Source organism: Oncorhynchus kisutch, linkage group LG17, assembly GCF_002021735.2.
Source record: "Oncorhynchus kisutch isolate 150728-3 linkage group LG17, Okis_V2, whole genome shotgun sequence".
Taxonomy (NCBI): domain Eukaryota; kingdom Metazoa; phylum Chordata; class Actinopteri; order Salmoniformes; family Salmonidae; genus Oncorhynchus; species Oncorhynchus kisutch.
In genome coordinates, this window is record NC_034190.2 from 26609990 (window position 1) to 26633218 (window position 23229).

Consider the following 23229-nt stretch of genomic DNA (forward strand, 5'->3'; position numbering starts at 1 on the left):
CAGGAGGGTAGCTCTCCAGGAACAGGGTTGGCGTGAAAACCTACAGGAAGATAGCTCTCCAGGAACAGGGTTGGAGTGAAAATCTACAGGAAGGTAGCTCTCCAGGAACAGGGTTGGAGTGAAAACCTACAGGAAGGTAGCTCTCCAAGAACAGGGTTGGAGTGAAAACCTACAGGAAGGTAGCTCTCCAGGAACAGGGTTGGAGTGAAAACCTACAGGAAGGTAGCTCTCCAGGAACAGGGTTGGAGTGAAAACCTACAGGAAGGTAGCTCTCCAGGAACAGGGTTGGAGTGAAAACCTACAGGAGGGTAGCTCTCCAGGAACAGGGTTGGCGTGAAAACCTACAAGAAGGTAGCTCTCCAGGAACAGGGTTGGAGTGAAAACCTACAGGAAGGTAGCTCTCCAGGAACAGGGTTGGAGTGAAAATCTACAGGAAGGTAGCTCTCCAGGAACAGGGTTGGAGTGAAAACCTACAGGAAGGTAGCTCTCCAGGAACAGGGTTGGAGTGAAAACCTACAGGAGGGTAGCTCTCCAGGAACATGGTTGGAGTGAAAACCTACAGGAAGGTAGCTCTCCAGGAACAGGGTTGGAGTGAAAACCTACAGGAAGGTAGCTCTCCAGGAACAGGGTTGGAGTGAAAACCTACAGGAAGGTAGCTCTCCAGGAACAGGGTTGGAGTGAAAACCTACAGGAGGGTAGCTCTCCAGGAACAGGGTTGGAGTGAAAACCTACAGGACGTTAGTTCACCAGGAACAGGGTTGGAGTGAAAACCTACAGGAGGGTAGCTCTCCAGGAACAGGGTTGGAGTGAAAACCTACAGGAGGGTAGCTCTCCAGGAACAGGGTTGGAGTGAAAACCTACAGGAAGGTAGCTCTCCAGGAACAGGGTTGGAGTGAAAACCTACAGGAAGGTAGCTCTCCAGGAACAGGGTTGGAGTGAAAACCTACAGGAAGGTAGCTCTCCAGGAACAGGGTTGGAGTGAAAACCTACAGGAGGGTAGCTCTCCAGGAACAGGGTTGGAGTGAAAACCTACAGGAAGGTAGCTCTCCAGGAACAGGGTTGGAGTGAAAACCTACAGGAAGGTAGCTCTCCAGGAACAGGGTTGGAGTGAAATCCTACAGGAGGGTAGCTCTCCAGGAACAGGGTTGGCGTGAAAACCTACAGGAAAATAGCTCTCCGGGAACAGGGTTGGAGTGAAAATCTACAGGAAGGTAGCTCTCCAGGAACAGGGTTGGAGTGAAAACCTACAGGAAGGTAGCTCTCCAAGAACAGGGTTGGAGTGAAAACCTACAGGAAGGTAGCTCTCCAGGAACAGGGTTGGAGTGAAAACCTACAGGAGGGTAGCTCTCCAGGAACAGGGTTGGCGTGAAAACCTACAAGAAGGTAGCTCTCCAGGAACAGGGTTGGAGTGAAAACCTACAGGAAGGTAGCTCTCCAGGAACAGGGTTGGAGTGAAAATCTACAGGAAGGTAGCTCTCCAGGAACAGGGTTGGAGTGAAAACCTACAGGAAGGTAGCTCTCCAGGAACAGGGTTGGAGTGAAAACCTACAGGAGGGTATCTCTCCAGGAACATGGTTGGAGTGAAAACCTACAGGAAGGTAGCTCTCCAGGAACAGGGTTGGAGTGAAAACCTACAGGAAGGTAGCTCTCCAGGAACAGGGTTGGAGTGAAAATCTACAGGAAGGTAGCTCTCCAGGAACAGGGTTGGAGTGAAAACCTACAGGAAGGTAGCTCTCCAGGAACAGGGTTGGAGTGAAAACCTACAGGAAGGTAGCTCTCCAGGAACAGGGTTGGAGTGAAAACCTATAGGAAGGTAGCTCTCTAGGAACAGGGTTGGAGTGAAAACCTACAGGAAGGTAGCTCTCCAGGAACAGGGTTGTAGTGAAAACCTACAGGAGGGTTTCTCTCCAGGACATGGTTGGAGTGAAAACCTACAGGAAGGTAGCTCTCCAGGAACAGGGTTGGAGTGAAAACCTACAGGAAGGTAGCTCTCCAGGAACAGGGTTGGAGTGAAAACCTACAGGAAGGTAGCTCTCCAGGAACAGGGTTGGAGTGAAAACCTACAGGAAGGTAGCTCTCCAGGAACAGGGTTGGAGTGAAAACCTACAGGAGGGTAGCTCTCCAGGAACAGGGTTGGAGTGAAAACCTACAGGAAGGTAGCTCTCCAGGAACAGGGTTGGAGTGAAAACCTACAGGAAGGTAGCTCTCCAGGAACAGGGTTGGAGTGAAAACCTACAGGAGGGTAGCTCTCCAGGAACAGGGTTGGCGTGAAAACCTACAGGAAGGTAGCTCTCCAGGAACAGGGTTGGAGTGAAAATCTACAGGAAGGTAGCTCTCCAGGAACAGGGTTGGAGTGAAAACCTACAGGAAGGTAGCTCTCCAGGAACAGGGTTGGAGTGAAAACCTACAGGAAGGTAGCTCTCCAGGAACAGGGTTGGAGTGAAAACCTACAGGAGGGTAGCTCTCCAGGAACAGGGTTGGCGTGAAAACCTACAAGAAGGTAGCTCTCCAGGAACAGGGTTGGAGTGAAAACCTACAGGAAGGTAGCTCTCCAGGAACAGGGTTGGAGTGAAAACCTACAGGAGGGTAGCTCTCCAGGAACAGGGTTGGCGTGAAAACCTACAGGAGGGTAGCTCTCCAGGAACAGGGTTGGCGTGAAAACCTACAGGAAGGTAGCTCTCCAGGAACAGGGTTGGAGTGAAAATCTACAGGAAGGTAGCTCTCCAGGAACAGGGTTGGAGTGAAAACCTACAGGAAGGTAGCTCTCCAGGAACAGGGTTGGAGTGAAAACCTACAGGAAGGTAGCTCTCCAGGAACAGGGTTGGAGTGAAAACCTACAGGAGGGTAGCTCTCCAGGAACAGGGTTGGCGTGAAAACCTACAAGAAGGTAGCTCTCCAGGAACAGGGTTGGAGGGAAAACCTACAGGAAGGTAGCTCTCCAGGAACAGGGTTGGAGTGAAAATCTACAGGAAGGTAGCTCTCCAGGAACAGGGTTGGAGTGAAAACCTACAGGAAGGTAGCTCTCCAGGAACAGGGTTGGAGTGAAAACCTACAGGATGGTAGCTCTCCAGAAACAGGGTTGGAGTGAAAACCTACAGGAAGGTAGCTCTCCAGAAACAGGGTTGGAGTGAAAACCTACAGGAAGGTAGCTCTCCAGGAACAGGGTTGGACAGCCCTGGTATACATTATATGTATATGTTTATTTGTATTTATTTTGAACTCCTTGGTGTTTTTAATGTAAAAGCTCTGGTAGAGGAATATTTCCATGTATTACTACCATGAAACTTGAAATTGATTTGATCAGAACTTTCTATAATTTAGCTTAATCTAAATATGTCCTTGACCGTCTGTAAGGGTTTTCTTCTGGTGAAAGAGAGGCGGACCAAAATGCAGCGTGGTGGTTATTCATGTTTTTAATAAAGACGACTATACATGAACAGACTAAACAAAAGAAGAAAAGTGAAAACCTAAACAGTCCTATCTGGTGCAAACACAGAGACAGGAACAATCACCCACAAAACCCAATACAAAACAGGCTACCTAAATATGGTTCCCAATCAGAGACAATGACTAACACCTGCCTCTGATTGAGAACCATATCAGGCCAAACATAGAAATAGACAAACCAGACACACAACATAGAATGCCCACCCAGCTCACGTCCTGACCAACACTAAAACAAGGAAAACACATACGAACGATGGTCAGAACGTGACAGTACCCACCCCCCAAGGTGAGGACTCCGAACGCACAACCTAAACCTATAGGGGAGGGTCTGGGTGGGCATCTGTCCGCGGTGGCGGCTCTGGCGCTGGACGTGGACCCCACTCCATAATTGTCTTAGTCCACCTCCTTAGCGTCCCTTGAGTGGCGACCCTCGCCGCTAACCTTGGCCTAGGAAACCTAACAACGGGCCCCACTGGACTGAGGGGCAGCTCCGGACTGAGGTAGCTCGGGACTGAGGGGTAGCTCGGGACTGAGGGGAAGCTCGGGACTGAGGGGAAGCTCGGGACTGAGGGGAAGCTCGGGACTGAGGGGAAGCTCGGGACTGAGGGGAAGCTCGGGACTGAGGGGAAGCTCGGGACTGAGGGGAAGCTCGGGACTGAGAGGAAGCTCGGGACTGAGAGGAAGCTCGGGACTGAGAGGAAGCTCCGGACTGAGAGGAAGCTCCGGTAGGTTGATGGATCTAGCAGATCCTGGCTGGCTGGTGGTTCCGGCAGATCCTGGCTGACTGGCAGATCCTGGCTGAATGGCGGATCCTGGCAGAATGGCTGATCCTGGCAGAATGGCGGATCCTGGCTGACTGACGGCTCTGGCAGACCCTGGCAGACCCTGGCTGACTGGCGGATCCTGGCTGACTGGCGGATCCTGGCTGACTGGCAGTTCTGGCAGATCCTGGCTGACTGGCGGATCCTGGCTGACTGGTGGATCCTGGCAGACTGGCGGATCCTGGCTGACTGGCGGATCTAACTGATCCTAGCAGACTGGCGGCACTTGCGGCGCTGGGCAGACTTGCGGCACTGGCGGCGCTGGGCAGACTGGCGGCACTGGGCAGACTGGCAGCACTGGCGGTGCTGAGCAGACTGCGGCACTGGCGGCGCTGGGAAGACTGGCGGCGCTGGGCATACTGGCGGCACTGGCGTCTCTGGGCAGACTGGCGGCACTGGGCAGACTGGCGGCACTGGGCAGACTGGCGGCACTGGCGGCTCTGGGCAGACTGGCGGCTCTGGCGGCACTGGCGGCGCTGGGCAGACTGGCGGCACTGGCGGCGCTGGGCAGACTGGCGGCACTTGCGGCGCTGGGCAGACTGGCGGCACTTGCGGCGCTGGGCAGACTGGCGGCGCTGGGCAGACTGGCGGCACTGGCGGCTCTGGGCAGACTGGCGGCACTGGGCAGACTGGCGGCACTGGCGGCTCTGGGCAGACTGGCGGCTCTGGCGGCACTGGCGGCGCTGGGCAGACTGGCGGCACTGGCAGCGCTGGGCAGACTGGCGGCACTGGCGGCGCTGGGCAGACTGGCGGCGCTGGGCAGACTGGCGGCACTGAGCAGACTGGCGGCGCTGGGCAGACTGGCGGCACTGGGCAGACTGGCGGCACTGGCGGCGCTGGGCAGACGGGAAGCTCCGACAACGCTGGAGAGATGGGTAGCTCAGATGGCGCTGGGCAGACGGGAATCTCCGGCAACGCTGGAGAGGAAGGCTCTGGCAGCGCTGGACTAAGGAGCTCTGGCACCTCTGGAATGAGGGGCTCTTGCACCTCTGGACTGAGGGGTGGGAGCTCTGGCAGCGCCAAACAGGTGGGAGACTCCGGCTGCGCTGGAGAGGAAGGCTCCGGCAGCGCTGGACAGGCGGGACGCACTGTATGCCTGATGCGTGGTGCTGGCACTGGTGGTACTGGGCCGAGGACACGCACAGGAAGCCTGGTGCGGGGAGCTGCCACGGGAGAGCTGGTGTTTGTGAGTGAGTACGTAAGTGTGTGCGTGTGTTTTCGTGTTTGCGTGTGCATCCTTGTGTGTGTGAATGACGTTAGCGTGCTGTTCACATTCCTTCCTTGCCTTGAGGGGAACGACTGGAGCAGGACATCAGTACAGAAGAATATTACTAAAAGAAATCCATCCATCATCCGTTCTCCTCATCTACCCTTTGGTTAAATAAGTCTTCTTGGTTTGCTTGATCCTTAGCTCTCTGGGCAACATCTTCTCTCAGATGAGGCCTCAAGCCAAACCGAGCATAGACAGCGCCTCCTTATTCCTTCAACACCCAGCACTACTGTACATTATCATCCCAACAGCTCTGTCCTTCCAGGTTGTGTGTTTGTTTTACTACCATAGTATCCTGTAGTGCAACATGAAGCTAATGTGGCAATCACTAATCCTAGGTAAAAAGAACTGTGTATCTGTGACGTATCTGTGGTTTGGGGACAAATTAAGGAAGTTGACTAAAGATGGGTGTGTTTGATCAGGAATATTGTGACTGGTGTCTGGTTTATAAGGAACAATTTAATCTCATCAATCCAACTCCACCAACCCACCAACCCACAGAGATGTGCACGCACACACGCCCGGACACACGCACGCACGCACGCACGCACACACGCACGCACGCACGCCCGCACACACGCCCGCACACACGCCCGCACACACGCCCGCACACGCCCGCACACACACGGCATACAGACTCTCAGAATGGACAGCATATCAGAATGGATATACAGTATAATGGCTTTGCCATACATTAGGTAAGAGATCAATGGAATGCCTATTGATGGTGATGATAATACAATGTATTGGGAATGACATCCATACAAGCATTATACTCCGATTTAAGCCCCCCAACACAGGGAGAAATACATTCATAAACAATATTCTAATTGTAGGCTGATTATGATGGCCGACAATGAGGAGATTCTGGATCTATCTCCCACGGGGGGATGAGTGTGTGGCGTTTACATGGTTCTGGTGGAACTGTTGCCTAATCCATTAAGATTGTTCGCCCCACTATGATACTCTCCCCTGTGGTATCGTCCAAACTTTACGTTTCAATAAAAATGATATTCTTCTTCATTGATGCATTGATGGAAAATGTTTACAACTGCGTGGTAGGTTTCTGAGGTCTAAAGATGTGTCCTTCCTTTCTGATGATGTTTTTCCTGTTCTGGCTCTTTGAGAGGAGCCGGCTTGGACAGCAGACATAGACCCGTCATCCAGCCTCTAGTGTTGACACCATGCCACCAGGCAGCCGATAATTAACTGTATGAATAGAAGTGCCACTCCCCTGCATGCCTGCGTGGTGGTACTGCTCTTTATCCTGATGCCTGTGTAAAAACCTGTTTACCAATTGACAATAACTAACACGGCCTGAGGTATCTGTAACTATGACCTACTGTCACTTCCTCATTCAAAACACACACACACCTGTTTGCGCTTTAGACACATGGGCCAAGCACGTTTTTCCCTTTTACTCGACAACAACATGGGACTCGGATATTACCCAGCTCTTTTACTCCTATACCCGCCCAGCCACTCAATGTCACAACAGAATGTCAAGTGATTCCCGTTCACACGCCGCTACCGGGGATACTTTAGAAATTGAGGGAGGACGATGGTGAGTTGAGAGGGAGGAGAGGTGAGGAGAGAGGGAGGAGAGGTGAGGAAAGAGGGAGCAGAGGGGAGGAGAGACAATACAGAGAGGCCCTCCTGCCCCTGGTTCCGGGGTATTATTAGCCTACTGACGCAGGTGCCTTCCCCACGTCACGTCTGTCCTGTCAGTCACACCAAGCCCAGCACTGACTGACTAGGAGTGGCTGTTACCAGGGAAATCGTGACTATGTTAACAATAAGCTGCTCAGGTCAATGATACCCGTGATGATGCCACTCTCTCCTCTTGCTCCTCTTATCAACTTAACTAGTCTCATCAGTGCCCCTCATATTCATAAACTGGTAGAGGGAGACTGGTAGAGGGAGTCTGGTAGAGGGAGACTAGTCAGGGAGACAGTTAGAGGGAGACTGGTAGAGGGAGCCTGATAGAGGGAGACTGGTAGAGGGAGACTGGTAGAGGGAGACTGATGGAGGGAGACTAGTCAGGGAGAATGTTAGAGGGAGACTGGTAGAGGGAGACTAGTCAGGGAGACTGTTAGAGGGAGACTAGTAGAGGGAGACTGGTAGAGGGAGACTGGTAGAGGGTGACTGGTCAGGGAGACTGGTAGAGGGAGACTAGTAGAGGGAGACTGGTAGAGGGAGACCAGTCAGGGAGACTGGTAGAGGGAGACCAGTCAGGGAGACTGGTAGAGGGAGACTGGTAGAGGGAGACTAGTCAGGGAGATTGGTAGAGGGAGACTGGTAGAGGGAGACTAGTCAGGGAGAATGTTAGAGGGAGACTGGTAGAGGGAGACTAGTCAGGGAGACTGTTAGAGGGAGACTAGTAGAGGGAGACTGGTAGAGGGAGACTGGTAGAGGGAGACTGGTCAGGGAGACTGGTAGAGGGAGACTAGTCAGGGAGACTGATAGAGGGAGACCAGTCAGGGAGACTGGTAGAGGGAGACTGGTAGAGGGAGACTAGTCAGGGAGATTGGTAGAGGGAGACTGGTAGAGGGAGACTAGTCAGGGAGACTGGTAGAGGGAGACTAGTCATCGAGACTGGTAGAGGGAGACTCGTCATCGAGACTGTTCGAGAGAGACTGATAGAGGGAGACTAGTCAGGGTGACTGTTAGAGGGAGACTGATAGAGGGAGCCTAGTCAGGGAGACTGGTCAAGGAGACTGTTAGAGGGAGACTGTTAGAGGGAGACTAGTCAGGGAGACTGATAGAGGGAGACTAGTCAGGGAGGCTGGTAGAGGGAGACTAGTCAGGGAGGCTGGTAGAGGGAGACTGATAGAGGGAGACTGATAGAGGGAGACTGATAGAGGGAGACTGATAGAGGCTGAGTAACAGGCTGACACCTTCCACAAACAAGCAAGCATGCTCACACTGAGACATGTCATTATAGCAGGCGTTATCGAGGTGGGCTCCGTAGACAGCAGGGAGTCCGCGGGCGGCAGGGGTTATCAAGGTGGGGTCCGTAGACAGGAGGGAGTCCGCGGGCGGCAGGCGTTATCGAGGTGGGGTCCGTAGACAGGAGTGTGTCCGCAGGTGGCAGGGGTTATCAAGGTGGGGTCCGTAGACAGGAGGGAGTCCGCGGGCGGCAGGCGTTATCGAGGTGGGGTCCGTAGACAGGAGTGAGTCCGCGGGCGGCAGGGGTTATCGAGGTGGGGTCCGTAGACAGGAGGGAGTCCGCGGGCGGCAGGGGTTATCAAGGTGGGGTCCGTAGACTGGAGGAAGTCCGCGGGCGGCAGGGGTTATCAAGGTGGGGTCCGTAGACTGGAGGGAGTCCGCGGGCGGCAGGGGTTATCAAGGTGGGGTCCGTAGACAGGAGGGAGTCCGCGGGCGGCAGGCGTTATCGAGGTGGGGTCCGTAGACAGGAGGGAGTCCGCGGGCGGCAGGGGTTATCAAGGTGGGGTCCGTAGACAGGAGGGAGTCCGCGGGCGGCAGGGGTTATCAAGGTGGGGTCCGTAGACTGGAGGAAGTCCGCGGGCGGCAGGGGTTATCAAGGTGGGGTCCGTAGACAGGAGGGAGTCCGCGGGCGGCAGGGGTTATCAAGGTGGGTCCGTAGACAGGAGGGAGTCCGCGGGCGGCAGGGGTTATCAAGGTGGGGTCCGTAGACTGGAGGGAGTCCGCGGGCAGCAGGTGTTCCACGGGCTGTGGAATAGTACTAACAACAACAGATTCAATTCATTTTTTAATAAGGTGCAATACAATGTACTATTATGAATCTATTAATTTATGTTCTTGACCCTGGGAAACCTGGGCCTGGGGGCTTACTGGAGTATTGTATCCATAGAACTCCACCAATTATACATTTCTCAACTCAATACCAAAATGTTTTTTCTTCTTTTTACCTAAAGGCACTGTAATTGAAGGTTTAAAACTGCAAAGGTTTTTCTCTGCCTCATGGAAAAATGTTTAGATGTTTTAGATTTCAGCTTTAATTAAAGCTGTAACAACAAAACAAATATTCTGCCACATGACAAAATGTGTAGAATTGGAAGACATTTGCTTGAAAACTGCTAAATGTTTTTTTCCGATGCCAAGAGGCGGGCCTTTAGAATGTTCCTTTCCAGGGCCCGAGACTTGGTTCATCCGGCCATGCACTGCCGAAGTCATAGTAAAATGCCTCTTTTATTTTATCCAACTCGAGTTCTGATGAGGGTGTCCCTGAATAGTTTGCAATCAAAATGGGGCCCCCGGACCCAAAGAGTTTGAGAACCAGTGCATTATAGAGAGTGAGGTTGCTGGCTGGTCAGGCCAGTTTGGAAAAGTGTGAATGACCAGTTGTCGATAAAGACATGATTGAGATACAGACTGGTTGAAATTATACTGTAACAGAAACAAATGTTTTCCCCTACTTATGTGAGAGAAAAAAAATGCAGGCTTATAATTCACAATAGCCAGAGTAAAGGCTCTCGTCAATCTGCATCACTAAAGAGTTAATGATTGCGCTAGAAAATTTAACGTAGTATAATTTCCGTTTGAGCAAACATACGGTATGTAGTGTTAACCGGAATGCAGTCTCCACAACTGCTGGAACATTGCCTTTAATTGTCAATCGCGCTATAAAGCGATCTTCGGCGCGACTGACTGAATAGAGCCCTAACTCTATCATTCTAGAGTAGACAGTTAAATAAAATGTTGTTCTTATGATTCAATTGTTGTTGTTGTTGTTGTTGTTGTTATTATTATTATTATTATTATTATTAGGCTATTACATGTCTACTCACTCTACAGAACAGAAGATGTGTTTAGCCAATAGACCGTGTAAATAGCCCTCTAATGCGTATACTAAATGTGACTGAAGTATCTAATGACAGCAACAGGCTGGTCTCTGCTTACGCAAGGGAAGTGGGTATGTGCGCATGGCCGCTTGTAGTCTTCTGTGTCTTGAGGTAGGTCTTCATAAACCTGCCGAACAGCCAATCAGGGCGTTTATGTTAATCCCATTTTTTTTAAACCCGTCAATATGCCTCTAGCTGGATTACAGCTAGAAGTGTGTCACAGCGCAGGAGAATTTTGGAGATGCCACACAGTTCAGTTTACGGGTCTATGATTTGCATGTGCAGAACTCTCTCGGATCTTCAGCCTAGATTGTTTAGAAACTTCTGTTCTAAGTGAATCTGAGAAGCACAACAGGAGCGATTTTGTTTGATTTCTTGTCGATTTCAAGTTTCATTCCAACTTCAAAAGAAACACTTATTTTGGCAATTGCTTTGGTACTGTCCATAATAGCCTACATCAACTAAACTACCAAAGAATTTACTACTTTTCCAAATCCCATCGTCATGTCCTCCGGGGATGAGTCGGAGCAGAGTCGGCGGTTCTGTGTGTTGTCTTGGGAGCAGGTGCAGAGGTTGGACTCTATTCTCGGAGAGAGCGTCCCTATTCACGGACGCGGAAACTTCCCGACGCTCTCTGTACAGCCTCGGCAGATAGTGCAGGTGAGATAACGGCTTTGGTCTGGGGAGTTCTGGAGCGCATGCAGCCCGATATTGGGAAACGATACTTTTGTCTAGCCAAACTCATCTCATATGGCTGTTATTTTACATTATTTTAAATGGTTCAATATTTATCTAATTCAGTCTGATCATGAAGTGCTTTAGTGAATGAATAGCCAACTCAGGAATGTGCATGAAATCTATTTTTTTAAACGCACGAACGTTTGCACACTTTTACTCAGGTAGGCTACACACGCACACTCATAGTACATTGAAGTCGAATTTGATAGGTAGGCTAAGAAAAGTGTAAGGAAAGCAGTGTATTTTGGGAGCATTCCAATGCTAACCATGTCATCTTTGTGTAATATCATAATCTAGACCAGTCTCATTTCTCAGCACTGTGGCTGAGGATAAAAAGCTCCAATATTCTTCAATATCAGGTCAGATAACATCTGTGAATATGATTATTTGCCAGTGGTGTTGGCATGCTCATATACTGAATTTTTGCAATAGCCTACTCAAGGTATTGGGAATATACTGGGGTGCCTTGGTAGCCTACATTTGAATATCCACCCATTGCAGTGAATCATGACTTATGAATCCTCATGAGTGACAGTAATGTTATTTACATTCACTTCCACAGACAGGAGGAGATCTCAAGGAGCAGATGATCTTATGACTTAACTGACATTTTCCACTTTCTCATTCCAATGCTTCTGCCACCAGAAATGTCATTGGTCAAGGAAACCATACAACTTGTACACAGGGAGAGACAGTAAAGTACATTGAATTATAATTGGCGGAGTACAGAGACTTTGAGAATGTAAAAGATTCCTCTCCAGTCTCTTTCATTGATGAAACGAATGCTTGTGATCTGTATTAATAGAGCAGACCTATGTGAAGGATGTATGCTCTATCCATGCTGTTCATCAGAGAAAATCCCCTGGCTGGAAAAGTCTACAGTGGGCTCTGGCTGGCCATGCAGCTCCATACCATCAGCAGTAAGCATTAGTGCATATCTCCAGTAACATGTTCCCTTCCTCTCTCTCCCCTACCTGGAAAACCAACTGATGCAACCCAGGGCCTAACTAAGAAATGTCTTCATACAACCAGAAATGTGTTCTTCCAGGTGTTCCACAGGGCTCTCAATAGGAGCCTGTTCACTGAAACGCTGTCATCTAGATAACATCTGTTTATTGTCCGGCTCCATATTGTTGTGTGTATGTCCGTGTGTGTCTGTGTGTGTCTGTGTCCGTGTGTGTCCGTGTGTGTCTGTGTGTGTGTGTGTCTGTGTCCGTGTGTGTCCGTGTGTGTCTGTGTGTGTGTGTCTGTGTGTGTCTGTGTGTGTCCGTCTGTGTGTCTGTGTGTGTGTGTCCGTGTGTGTCTGTGTGTGTCCGTGTGTGTCTGTGTGTGTCCGTGTGTGTCCGTGTGTGTCCGTGTGTGTCTGTGTGTCTGTGTGTGTGTGTCCGTGTGTGTCTGTGTGTGTCCGTGTGTGTCCGTGTGTGTCCGTGTGTGTCCGTGTGTGTCCGTGTGTGTCTGTGTGTGTCCGTGTGTGTCCGTGTGTGTCCGTGTGTGTCTGTGTGTGTCCGTGTGTGTCCGTGTGTGTCCATGTGTGTCTGTGTGTGTCTGTGTGTGTCTGAGCAGTGGGAGGTGTCAAAGAAAAGTCTCACTGTTGGTGATTTAGTGCACACGAGAAGTCTCACACTTCATTTAGGGCAGTGGATTGTGGGTAGATAAGCCAACATTGGGATGACAGCTCTGAGGAACCATACAATAGGCCTACACACACACACACACACACACACACACACACACACACACACCACAGAGGGTTGGTGACACCTTAATTGGGGGGGACAGATTTGTGGTAATGGTTGGTGCAGAAGGTGGAATGGTATCAAATGCATCAAACAAATGGTTTCCATTTGCTCCGTTTTCTGACATTATTATGAGCCGCAGCCTCCTGTGACACACACACACTAGCCAGTAGGCCTACCCAGTGGTGTTATACAGCTGAGATTACATATCCAGACATTGAATGTGTTTTAGTGTGTCAGATCAGATATTACTTCATGTTAACAGTAGGGTGGTAGAGGTAGAGCTAGGGGGTAACCTGTTTTACTTGGCTTGGCCACCCAAGCAAAGGGAACACACTTTTTCCAGGTTTGCTCGAATCTAATTCAGGGTGTAGATTCTAGAATAGAGTAGAATACAATAGAGACTGACTGAGTGCACAGTAGGGCAAAGCCTGAGAAAGATCTGGTTTCGTTTTTGTTTGTTGTTTCTTCATCCCTGCTCTTGTTTCACCATTGTGAGCTTACTGGAAGTGAGCTCTACTTTCCTGGGTGGCGGCGATGGCTTCCATTTCTAGGGCAGGATGGGGAAACTGGATTAGTTAGTCAGGCACTCGAGTAACAGGGGCCTTAGAGGGTCAGGACTCTTGACAAGGTTGACATGGTATGAGTAGACCCTAAACACTCACCTATTCACACACTCACACACCACAATACTAGCCCAGTCACCTGGTTCTGTTGTGGGCCCTGCCAGATTGTAAACCAACTCCTCTGTCGGTCTATTGTTGGTGAGACTGAACGACATGATGACACCACACGTCTCCACAGATAGAGTAACAGGAAAGGAACATATTTTGGGCTTACACTACAGTGTATAGCTCTGTTAGTCTTCTACATATAGGTGTGTGCATTCCTGTTGCTGGCTTTCAAGGAGGCCATTGCGGGGAAATGCCAACTGAACTCAACATTCTCTCTCTCTATGAGGTAGAATGTTTTTTTAAATTTAACTAGGCAAGACAGTTAATAATAAATTTGTATTTACAATGACGGCCTATTAACAGTGGGTTAACTGCCTTGTTCAGGGGCAGAACAACAGATTTGTGTCTTGTCAGCTCGGGAATTCGATCCAGCAAACTTTCAGTTACTGGCCCAACGCTCTAACCACTAGGCTACCTGCATCCCCAATAAATGCCATATCATCAGTCTAGTTTTATTAATGAGTACTGTATCACCAGTCTAGTTTTATTAATGAGTACTGTATCACCAGTCTAATTGTATTAATGAGTACTGTATCACCAGTCTAGTGTTATTAATGAGTACTGTATCACCAGTCTAGTTTTATTAATGAGTACTGTATCACCAGTCTAGTGTTATTAATGAGTACTGTATCACCAGTCTAGTTTTATTAATGAGTACTGTATCACCAGTCTAGTTTTATTAATGAGTACTGTATCACCAGTCTAGTGTTATTAATGAGTACTGTATCACCAGTCTAGTTTTATTAATGAGTACTGTATCACCAGTCTAGTTTTATTAATGAGTACTGTATCACCAGTCTAGTTTTATGATAATAAATGCCATATCATCAGTCTAGTTTTATTAATGAGTACTGTTTCACCAGTCTAGTGTTATTAATGAGTACTGTATCACCAGTCTAGTGTTATTAATGAGTACTGTATCACCAGTCTAGTGTTATTAATGAGTACTGTATCACCAGTCTAGTGTTATTAATGAGTACTGTATCACCAGTCTAGTTTTATGATAATAAATGCCATATCACCAGTCTAGTTTTATTAATGAGTACTGTATCACCAGTCTAGTGTTATTAATGAGTACTGTATCGCCAGTCTAGTGTTATTAATGAGTACTGTATCGCCAGTCTAGTTTTATTAATGAGTACTGTATCGCCAGTCTAGTTTTATTAATGAGTACTGTATCACCAGTCTAGTGTTATTAATGAGTACTGTATCACCAGTCTAGTGTTATTAATGAGTACTGTATCACCAGTCTAGTGTTAATGAGTACTGTATCACCAGTCTAGTGTTATTAATGAGTACTGTATCACCAGTCTAGTGTTATTAATGAGTACTGTATCACCAGTCTAGTGTTATTAATGAGTACTGTATCATCAGTCTAGTTTTATTAATGAGTACTGTATCACCAGTCTAGTGTTATTAATGAGTACTGTATCACCAGTCTAGTGTTATTAATGAGTACTGTATCACCAGTCTAGTGTTATTAATGAGTACTGTATCACCAGTCTAGTGTTATTAATGAGTACTGTATCACCAGTCTAGTTTTATGATAATAAATGCCATATCACCAGTCTAGTTTTATTAATGAGTACTGTATCACCAGTCTAGTGTTATTAATGAGTACTGTATCGCCAGTCTAGTGTTATTAATGAGTACTGTATCGCCAGTCTAGTTTTATTAATGAGTACTGTATCACCAGTCTAGTTTTATTAATCAGTACTGTATCACCAGTCTAGTTTTATTAATGAGTACTGTATCACCAGTCTAGTTTTATTAATCAGTACTGTATCACCAGTCTAGTGTTATTAATGAGTACTGTATCACCAGTCTAGTTTTATTAATCAGTACTGTATCACCAGTCTAGTTTTATTAATCAGTACTGTATCACCAGTCTAGTGTTATTAATGAGTACTGTATCACCAGTCTAGTTTTATTAATCAGTACTGTATCACCAGTCTAGTGTTATTAATGAGTACTGTATCACCAGTCTAGTTTTATTAATCAGTACTGTATCACCAGTCTAGTTTTATTAATCAGTACTGTATCACCAGTCTAGTGTTATTAATGAGTACTGTATCACCAGTCTAGTTTTGTTAATGAGTACCGTTTCACCAGTCTAGTGTTAATGAGTACTGTATCACCAGTCTAGTGTTATTAATGAGTACCGTATCACCAGTCTAGTATTATTAATGAGTACTGTATCACCAGGCTAGTTTTATTAATGAGTACTGTATCACCAGTCTAGTATTATTAATGAGTACTGTATCACCAGTCTAGTGTTATTAATGAGTACTGTATCACCAGGCTAGTTTTATTAATGAGTACTGTATCACCAGTCTAGTATTATTAATGAGTACTGTATCACCAGTCTAGTTTTGTTAATGAGTACCGTTTCACCAGTCTAGTGTTAATGAGTACTGTATCACCAGTCTAGTGTTATTAATGAGTACCGTATCACCAGTCTAGTATTATTAATGAGTACTGTATCACCAGGCTAGTTTTATTAATGAGTACTGTATCACCAGTCTAGTATTATTAATGAGTACTGTATCACCAGTCTAGTGTTATTAATGAGTACTGTATCACCAGGCTAGTTTTATTAATGAGTACTGTATCACCAGTCTAGTATTATTAATGAGTACTGTATCACCAGGCTAGTTTTATGATAATAAATGCATTATCATCAGTCTAGTTTTATGGTAATAAATACTGTATCACCAGTCTAGTTTATAAATGAATGCTGGTTCAGGTGCCGTGACCACCCACAGCAAGGCAACATATTCACCTCTGAGGAAAACCCCATCATCTGTTCCTGCTAGCCTACTGACAGTACCCTGAGTATAGTATCACTGGGCTGGGCTGTCTCTGCTTGCCTTCAGGGCTGACTGGACCGGATGCCAGGGTCATAGACTACTGAACATCTCATTCATTTACTGATGCCATTTACTTGGCTTGGCTGGGTCTTTCTGTGACTCTCTGTCCAGGCCAGGCAGTGCTCTAACTGGTGTCTAGGGGACCATGGGGTTTAGCTGGCTAATGGCTGTTTTTGACTCTGTTTTCCCACTAAAATAATAAAACACATTCAGGCTGCAGTCAGACTGAAGTTAAGTTCCAAATGTTGTGCACTACGTAGGGAATAGGGTTCTATTTAGGAGACACACAGACTGAGGTAAATGGATTACTAGAGGAAACCCGACAGACTGGAGTAGGAATGCAAAGAGTCTGTACATAACGAGTCGCCAAGACATTGTCAACACCACACCGTCTGGTCAGTTTGTGGCTTTCTTTATACGTCTCTAGCTTCTCCTGGCCGACTTCGAGAGGAAGTGTCCCCCCTTAGCTCAACTTCACCCGGTGCTTGTTGCGTAACGCGGGAATGGAATGGCTTGCTTTTGGAGAGGTAGAAGAAAGGGCGTTACTTCTTGCTTTTGGAGAGGTAGAAGAAAGGGTGTTACTTCTTGCTTTTGGAGACCCTTTTGTGGTATATGACATTATCAGTGGGTCGTACGTGCTTAATGTAAGTCTTACAAGTCATTATAACCATGTAATGCATTACACCTGGAGGCATTCAGGTTGACCTATTCCATTCAGGTTGACCTATTCCATTCAGTTAGACCTATTCCATTCAGGTTGACCTATTCCATTCAGTTAGACCTATTCCATTCAGGTTGACCTATTCCATTCAGGTTGACCTATTCCATTCAGTTAGACCTATTCCATTCAGTTAGACCTATTCCATTCAGTTAGACCTATTCCATTCAGGTTGACCTATTCCATTCAGGTTGACCTATTCCATTCAGTTAGACCTATTCCATTCAGTTAGACCTATTCCATTCAGTTAGACCTATTCCATTCAGGTTGACCTATTCCATTCAGGTTGACCTATTCCATTCAGTTAGACCTATTCCATTCAGTTAGACCTATTCCATTCAGGTTGACCTATTCCATTCAGGTTGACCTATTCCATGCAGGTTGACCTATTCCATTCAGTTAGACCTATTCCATTCAGTTAGACCTATTCCATTCAGGTTGACCTATTCCATTCAGGTTGACCTATTCCATTCAGTTAGACCTATTCCATTCAGTTAGACCTATTCCATTCAGTTAGACCTATTCCATTCAGGTTGACCTATTCCATTCAGGTTGACCTATTCCATTCAGTTAGACCTATTCCATTCAGGTAGACCTATTCCATTCAGGTTGACCTATTCCATTCAGGTTGACCTATTCCATTCAGGTTGACCTATTCCATTCAGTTAGACCTATTCCATTCAGTTAGACCTATTCCATTCAGGTTGACCTATTCCATTCAGGTTGACCTATTCCATTCAGGTTGACCTATTCCATTCAGTTAGACCTATTCCATTCAGGTTGACCTACTTGTCATTGGACGCAGTAACATATCACACATCCCATATTAAGGACAATTATTTCCTCATTGTTTGTTTCAGGCTAGCAGTATGTATAACTATCTTAATGTTATCATCATGGGTTGATACCTGATACCCAACCCTATGTTTGGTAAGACAGTTATTACTGTTTATTATCATGAATACTGCTTTTAGCTTAGTCAACCCTAATTCCAAAATACGTACATATGCATATGGGTTCATTGAAGCATATATTCCAGTTTCTATGAATCATTGATTATTCCACGAGGACTCTGGGAAATGATTCATATATATTCTGGTGTTTGTTTCCACAGAAAGAAGGAAGAAGCCTTTAATATTCTGGATGTTTTTATTAGTGACCATCTGTCCGGAGGTCAGGTTACCAATAGAAACAGATTGCTTTGCTCACTGGAACACAGTAGGGTTCCATAAACTGCTTTTATTGCTTACTCAATTCTCTGTTAATTCCACCCCTTAAAAGGATTGGCTTTGAAACTCAACATTCATTATTTCTTAACCTTTCGTTTACGTTCTGAACCTTTTCCTCAATAGACCTTTTCATGGTGGTGTCATTTTTCATTGGGAGTACCACTACCCCTTCCCTTGGAACCCTGTCAGTAGCCATGGACCATATTAATATTCTTCAATCACACCACTGTGTGTTTCTGGGTCTGGGTAAAGGAGGCTACAATTAAAGGACAGGAAGGATTTTGCAAGAGTTTTGGCAGAGAGGGAGACAGCACATATTATGCTTGTCTCAATTTTCCTGTTTTTTTGGTCTGTCTTTGTTTTTAGGTTGGTAGGGAGGAGGCCGTAACCTAAATCCATGAATGGGGGATCTAGCTATGTTAAGTCAGAGACTCGGCAGGACACTCCTTTCCTGGCATGGTGGTGAAGCCAACAAAACCTAATTCCCCAGGCACAACTTTGTTTGCATGTGTGTTCCCGAAACAAATGTATAGGCACAGACGTCAATTCAACATTTATTCATTGAAATGACGTGGAAACAACTTTGATTCAATCAGTGTGAATCAGGCTGCATAGTACTGAGGGCATTCCTATCTTTTTATTTACCATTATTTAACTAGGCAAGTCAGTTAAAGAATAAATTCTTATTTTCAATGACAGCCTAGGAACAGTGGGTTAACTGTCTGTTCAGGGGCAGAATGACAGATTTGTACCTTGTTAGCTCGGGGATATGAACTTGCAACCTTTCGGTAACTAGTCCAACGCTCTAACCACTAGCCTACCCTGCCGCCCCATCTTGAGCTGGTTAAAACCATATTTCATTGTGGGTGGTGACTGATACAGATATCCACTTTGTAATGAAAAGGTGGCACTGTAGCAACAACTGCATTAACTAGGTATTTTGATAGTAAAGAGAGTGGGTAGCTTATGTTGTTTTGTCTATCTTATGCTTAAATGGTGAACTTGATCCGACCTGGAAATGGAAATGGTTGTGTACCTGGTTGATACCTGGTTGAATACTTGGATCAGTGTCTGGATAAAGATACCAGGTGTGTGTACCTGGTAACCCTGGTCAGGCCTGTTAAGTATTGTCCCAGTTTCTTGTTTTCCTCGTTGGAGTGTTGTGAGTTGGAGTGTCCGCTGCCTTTAGCTTCCCTTAACTCCAGGATCCACCCCAGATGGTTCTGTTCTGTGACGCAATAAGCTCATGAACCATTTCTTTACTAAGTACAGTATGCTGTTTATATTACCAAATAGGGAAAATATGTTTTCAGTATGGCGCAATCATACCAGAGTTTATAAGTTCACAAGCCAACCCCATTTGTCTACGTCTCACAGATGTGTAATGTTTCTTTTCGATAACCTCCAGGTCAGCTGGGTTTCCTCCAGAAGTTAGAGACAAAAGACATGCACTGGCTTGCTGTGTTCCACAGAAAAATCTCTGATTCTCCATGCATTACAATCAGAGGCTGTATCTCTCTGCGTGAGGAAAAAGACAGACATATTTGTCTTTTAAGAATGGCAATAGGAGTATATGAACTAATTAAAAGGCTGTGCATTGCAAAAAAAACAGAAAATCTTCTCACAATCTTTTGATAGTAATGATTACATTTGCTATTCCACGTTGTTGCTTGTCATTATTTGGGTCGTTCCAGTAATTCAGTGCCTTTTTAGAAGTGTAACTTGATTAGTGGGTTGAAATCTTCCTAGAAGTGACACAGGGTTGACGGAGGGACATGTCAAAATGCTGCATTTTGGCCCTTTAGGAAGCCTTGATTCAAATAAAAAAAATCAGATTTATTGACTTCTCAATGTGGTCTCTATTAAAAATGAACTTAATTTATTATAACAGGCTTTTAAAATGCAATATTGGTGCACAATATCTACTTAAAATATCAAAGGGACGCAAAAGGAACTATTTTCGTGGAACGACCCATTAACTGTTTGGTTCCTCTTTACACCCCCCTGAGTTGCTCTCTATTCTCATCCACACAAAAAATTATTGGATGCTAGTATTTTATCTTTACTGTTATGAGCATACGCTGAAAGCAAGGTGAACCATTCCTTGATTGAAATGTAAATATTACCTTTTTTTTTAAAGTGGCAGTGACCATGAAAGCTACGTTTCAACTTGCAGTGGCATGCATTTTCAGTGCATAGTTCTTCGAATGAATCACCCCAGATTGTATGGATATCTCGCTCTTAGATCACGAACATATCTTGGCCGCAGATCACTCATAGATATCGCTCAGGTGTCAAACTCATTCCATGGAGGGCCATGTGTCTGCAGGTTTTCACTCCACCCTTGTACTTGATTGATCAGTTAAGGTCACTGATTAGGTAGGAACTCTCCTCACTTGGTTGTCTAGGTCTTAAAATGAAAAGGAAAAAAGGAAAACCCATGGAATGAGTTTGACACGACCCCTGCTCTATCAGATCACTCACCCATGTTTCTCTCGCTCTTCTGTGCAGGTGGTTCGGGCGCGTCTGCAGGAGCGTGGTGTGGTGGTCCGGGATGTGAAGCTGAACGGTTCAGCAGCCAGCTATGTGCTCCACCAGGACACCGGCCTGGGCTACAAGGACCTGGACCTTATCTTTGGCCTAAACCTGACTGATGACAAGACCTTTCGTGTGGTCAAAGATGTGGTCCTGGACAGCCTGGTGGACTTCCTACCTCCGGGGCTCAGCCGTGTCTCGCCCATGACCCTCAAAGAGGCCTACGTCCAGAAGCTGGTGAAGGTGTGCAACGACACAGACCGCTGGAGCCTGATCTCCCTCTCCAACAACACGGGGAAGAACGTGGAGCTGAAGTTTGTGGACTCTCTGCGGAGGCAGTTTGAGTTCAGCGTGGACTCGTTCCAGATTGGTCTGGACTCACTGCTGCTGTTCGATCGCTGCTCAGAGACGGCCATGTCCATGTCTGAGAGCTTCCACCCCACCGTGGTCGGAGAGAGCATGTACGGGGACTTCCAGGAGGCCCTTGGACACCTCCGCACCAGGACCATAGCCACGCACAGCCCTGAGGAGATCCGGGGCGGAGGACTGCTGAAGTACTGCCACCTGCTAGTGCGGGGGTTTAAACCGGACTCAGAGGCTCATATGAAGCTGCTGCAACGCTACATGTGCTCTCGTTTCTTCATCGACTTCCCGGACATTGGCGAGCAGCAGCGTAAGCTGGAAGCGTATCTCCAGAACCACTTCAACGGCATGGAGGACAAGCGCTATGACTGCCTGGTGACGCTGCGGCATGTGGTGGACGAGAGCACCGTGTGCCTGATGGGCCATGAGCGCCGCCAGACGCTGGCACTGATCTCGGCGCTGGCGCTACGGGCCATGGCAGAGCAGAACGCCATCCCGGCCCTGGCTAATATCACCTGTTACTACCAGCCGGCGCCTTACGTCAGGGACGTCAACTTCAGTAACTACTACATAGCGCGGGTCCAGTCGCCCATGGGTAACTCTTATAGTAACTCTTACCACAGAACATGGCTTCCATGCAGCTGAGTGATGTGGATCTGTGTAAGAGGACTGTGTTGTATGTTGTGTTTTTTAAGCTTCTAGTTTCTCTGTTTTAGTCTCAAATGGTACCCTATTCCCTATATAGTGCAGTACTTTACATGACCAGGAAACTATATAGGGAATAGGGTGCCATTTGAGACACACCTCTGTCTCATGGTAACGTGAGCTGAGCAGTTTGATAGAGTGCTTTGCTCAGTCCACCTGTAGCAAAATGGCTTCTTGTGGGAGACTTGAGGACAAAGTCCAATGAGGACCAAAAAAAAGGAAACATTTGTATTGAATTGTATCTTTTTGCCAAATCTTCAACTGCAACCATTCCCACTAAGTTATATCAATGAATACTGCTGTAAATCTGATTTGAGACATTGTTATGATGTTTTGTTAGCTTTTTTTCTGAAGCATTGGCTTCTTTGTTATATGTATGGTGAAGACTGGTGGTCTATTTTGATGTGTGGAAAACGGTTGAAATGTGATGGAATAACTTTTCAGCTTCCCAGTCGCGATGGACTTTAAGTGTATTTGGATCCATAAAAGGAAATATCAGAAACCAGAAATCTGAATTCTGTTCTGACTGTGGTTTCAACTGATCTTTTCATTTGAAGATGTAAAGGACCAAATAATACAATTTTTGTGTAGCGTGAAGAAAACAAAACAGACTTTTGTGATTCTAAGTGCCTGAAATACCAACCGACATCTTAAAGTAGTTTACTTTGTAAATGAAATAACTGTTTTTGGATATTTTTCACCCAGGTTACTGTACATTTCTCAATCCAGGGTCAGGGTATTTCTTTTTCAAATAATAAAAAAAGATACAAAATGGAAACATTGGTGTTATCTCCTTCTTCCTCTATCTACGTATCTAATAGGTTACAGATCGTCCCTTTCGAATGAGAAGACAGACACAGACATGCAGGGAAAGCAGATGAAAGGGTCTGTCTCTGTACGACTTAGCAGAGGCATTAAAGGTGCAATCTGCTAAATGTATAGCTGTTTAATTGTCATTTCAATTAATGGTATACCCACTGACATACCCCATCCCTCAGCTTAAAAGTATTTTAGGGTGGCTGTTTTTTGAAACACAAATTAGCTGTGGCTTTAAATCTGCTTAAGTCTCCTCTCTCTCCTACTGTATCATGCACTGTGGGCATCCCTTTAATAGAAATATAATCTATTCTTTCCATTTCTATGATCTCATCAGTCTGACACCAAGGCCCTAAGACACACAAACACTTCCTTGTTCTGTTCTGTTCCCACCCCCTCAACGTTAACATGGGAAACTGAA

At 46.5% G+C, this 23229-nt stretch overlaps 1 protein-coding gene across 1 annotated transcript; it reads left to right on the top strand.

Moving 5' to 3' along the window:
* Window positions 1–10530: 10530 nt before the first annotated feature.
* Window positions 10531–22770, top strand: LOC109879599 (terminal nucleotidyltransferase 5A). The gene is made up of 2 exons (XM_020471771.2): window positions 10531–11024; window positions 20901–22770. Exons 1-2 carry the CDS (start codon window positions 10869–10871, stop codon window positions 21930–21932), a joined length of 1188 nt encoding a protein of 395 aa, XP_020327360.1. The 5' UTR covers window positions 10531–10868; the 3' UTR covers window positions 21933–22770.
* Window positions 22771–23229: the final 459 nt, after the last annotated feature.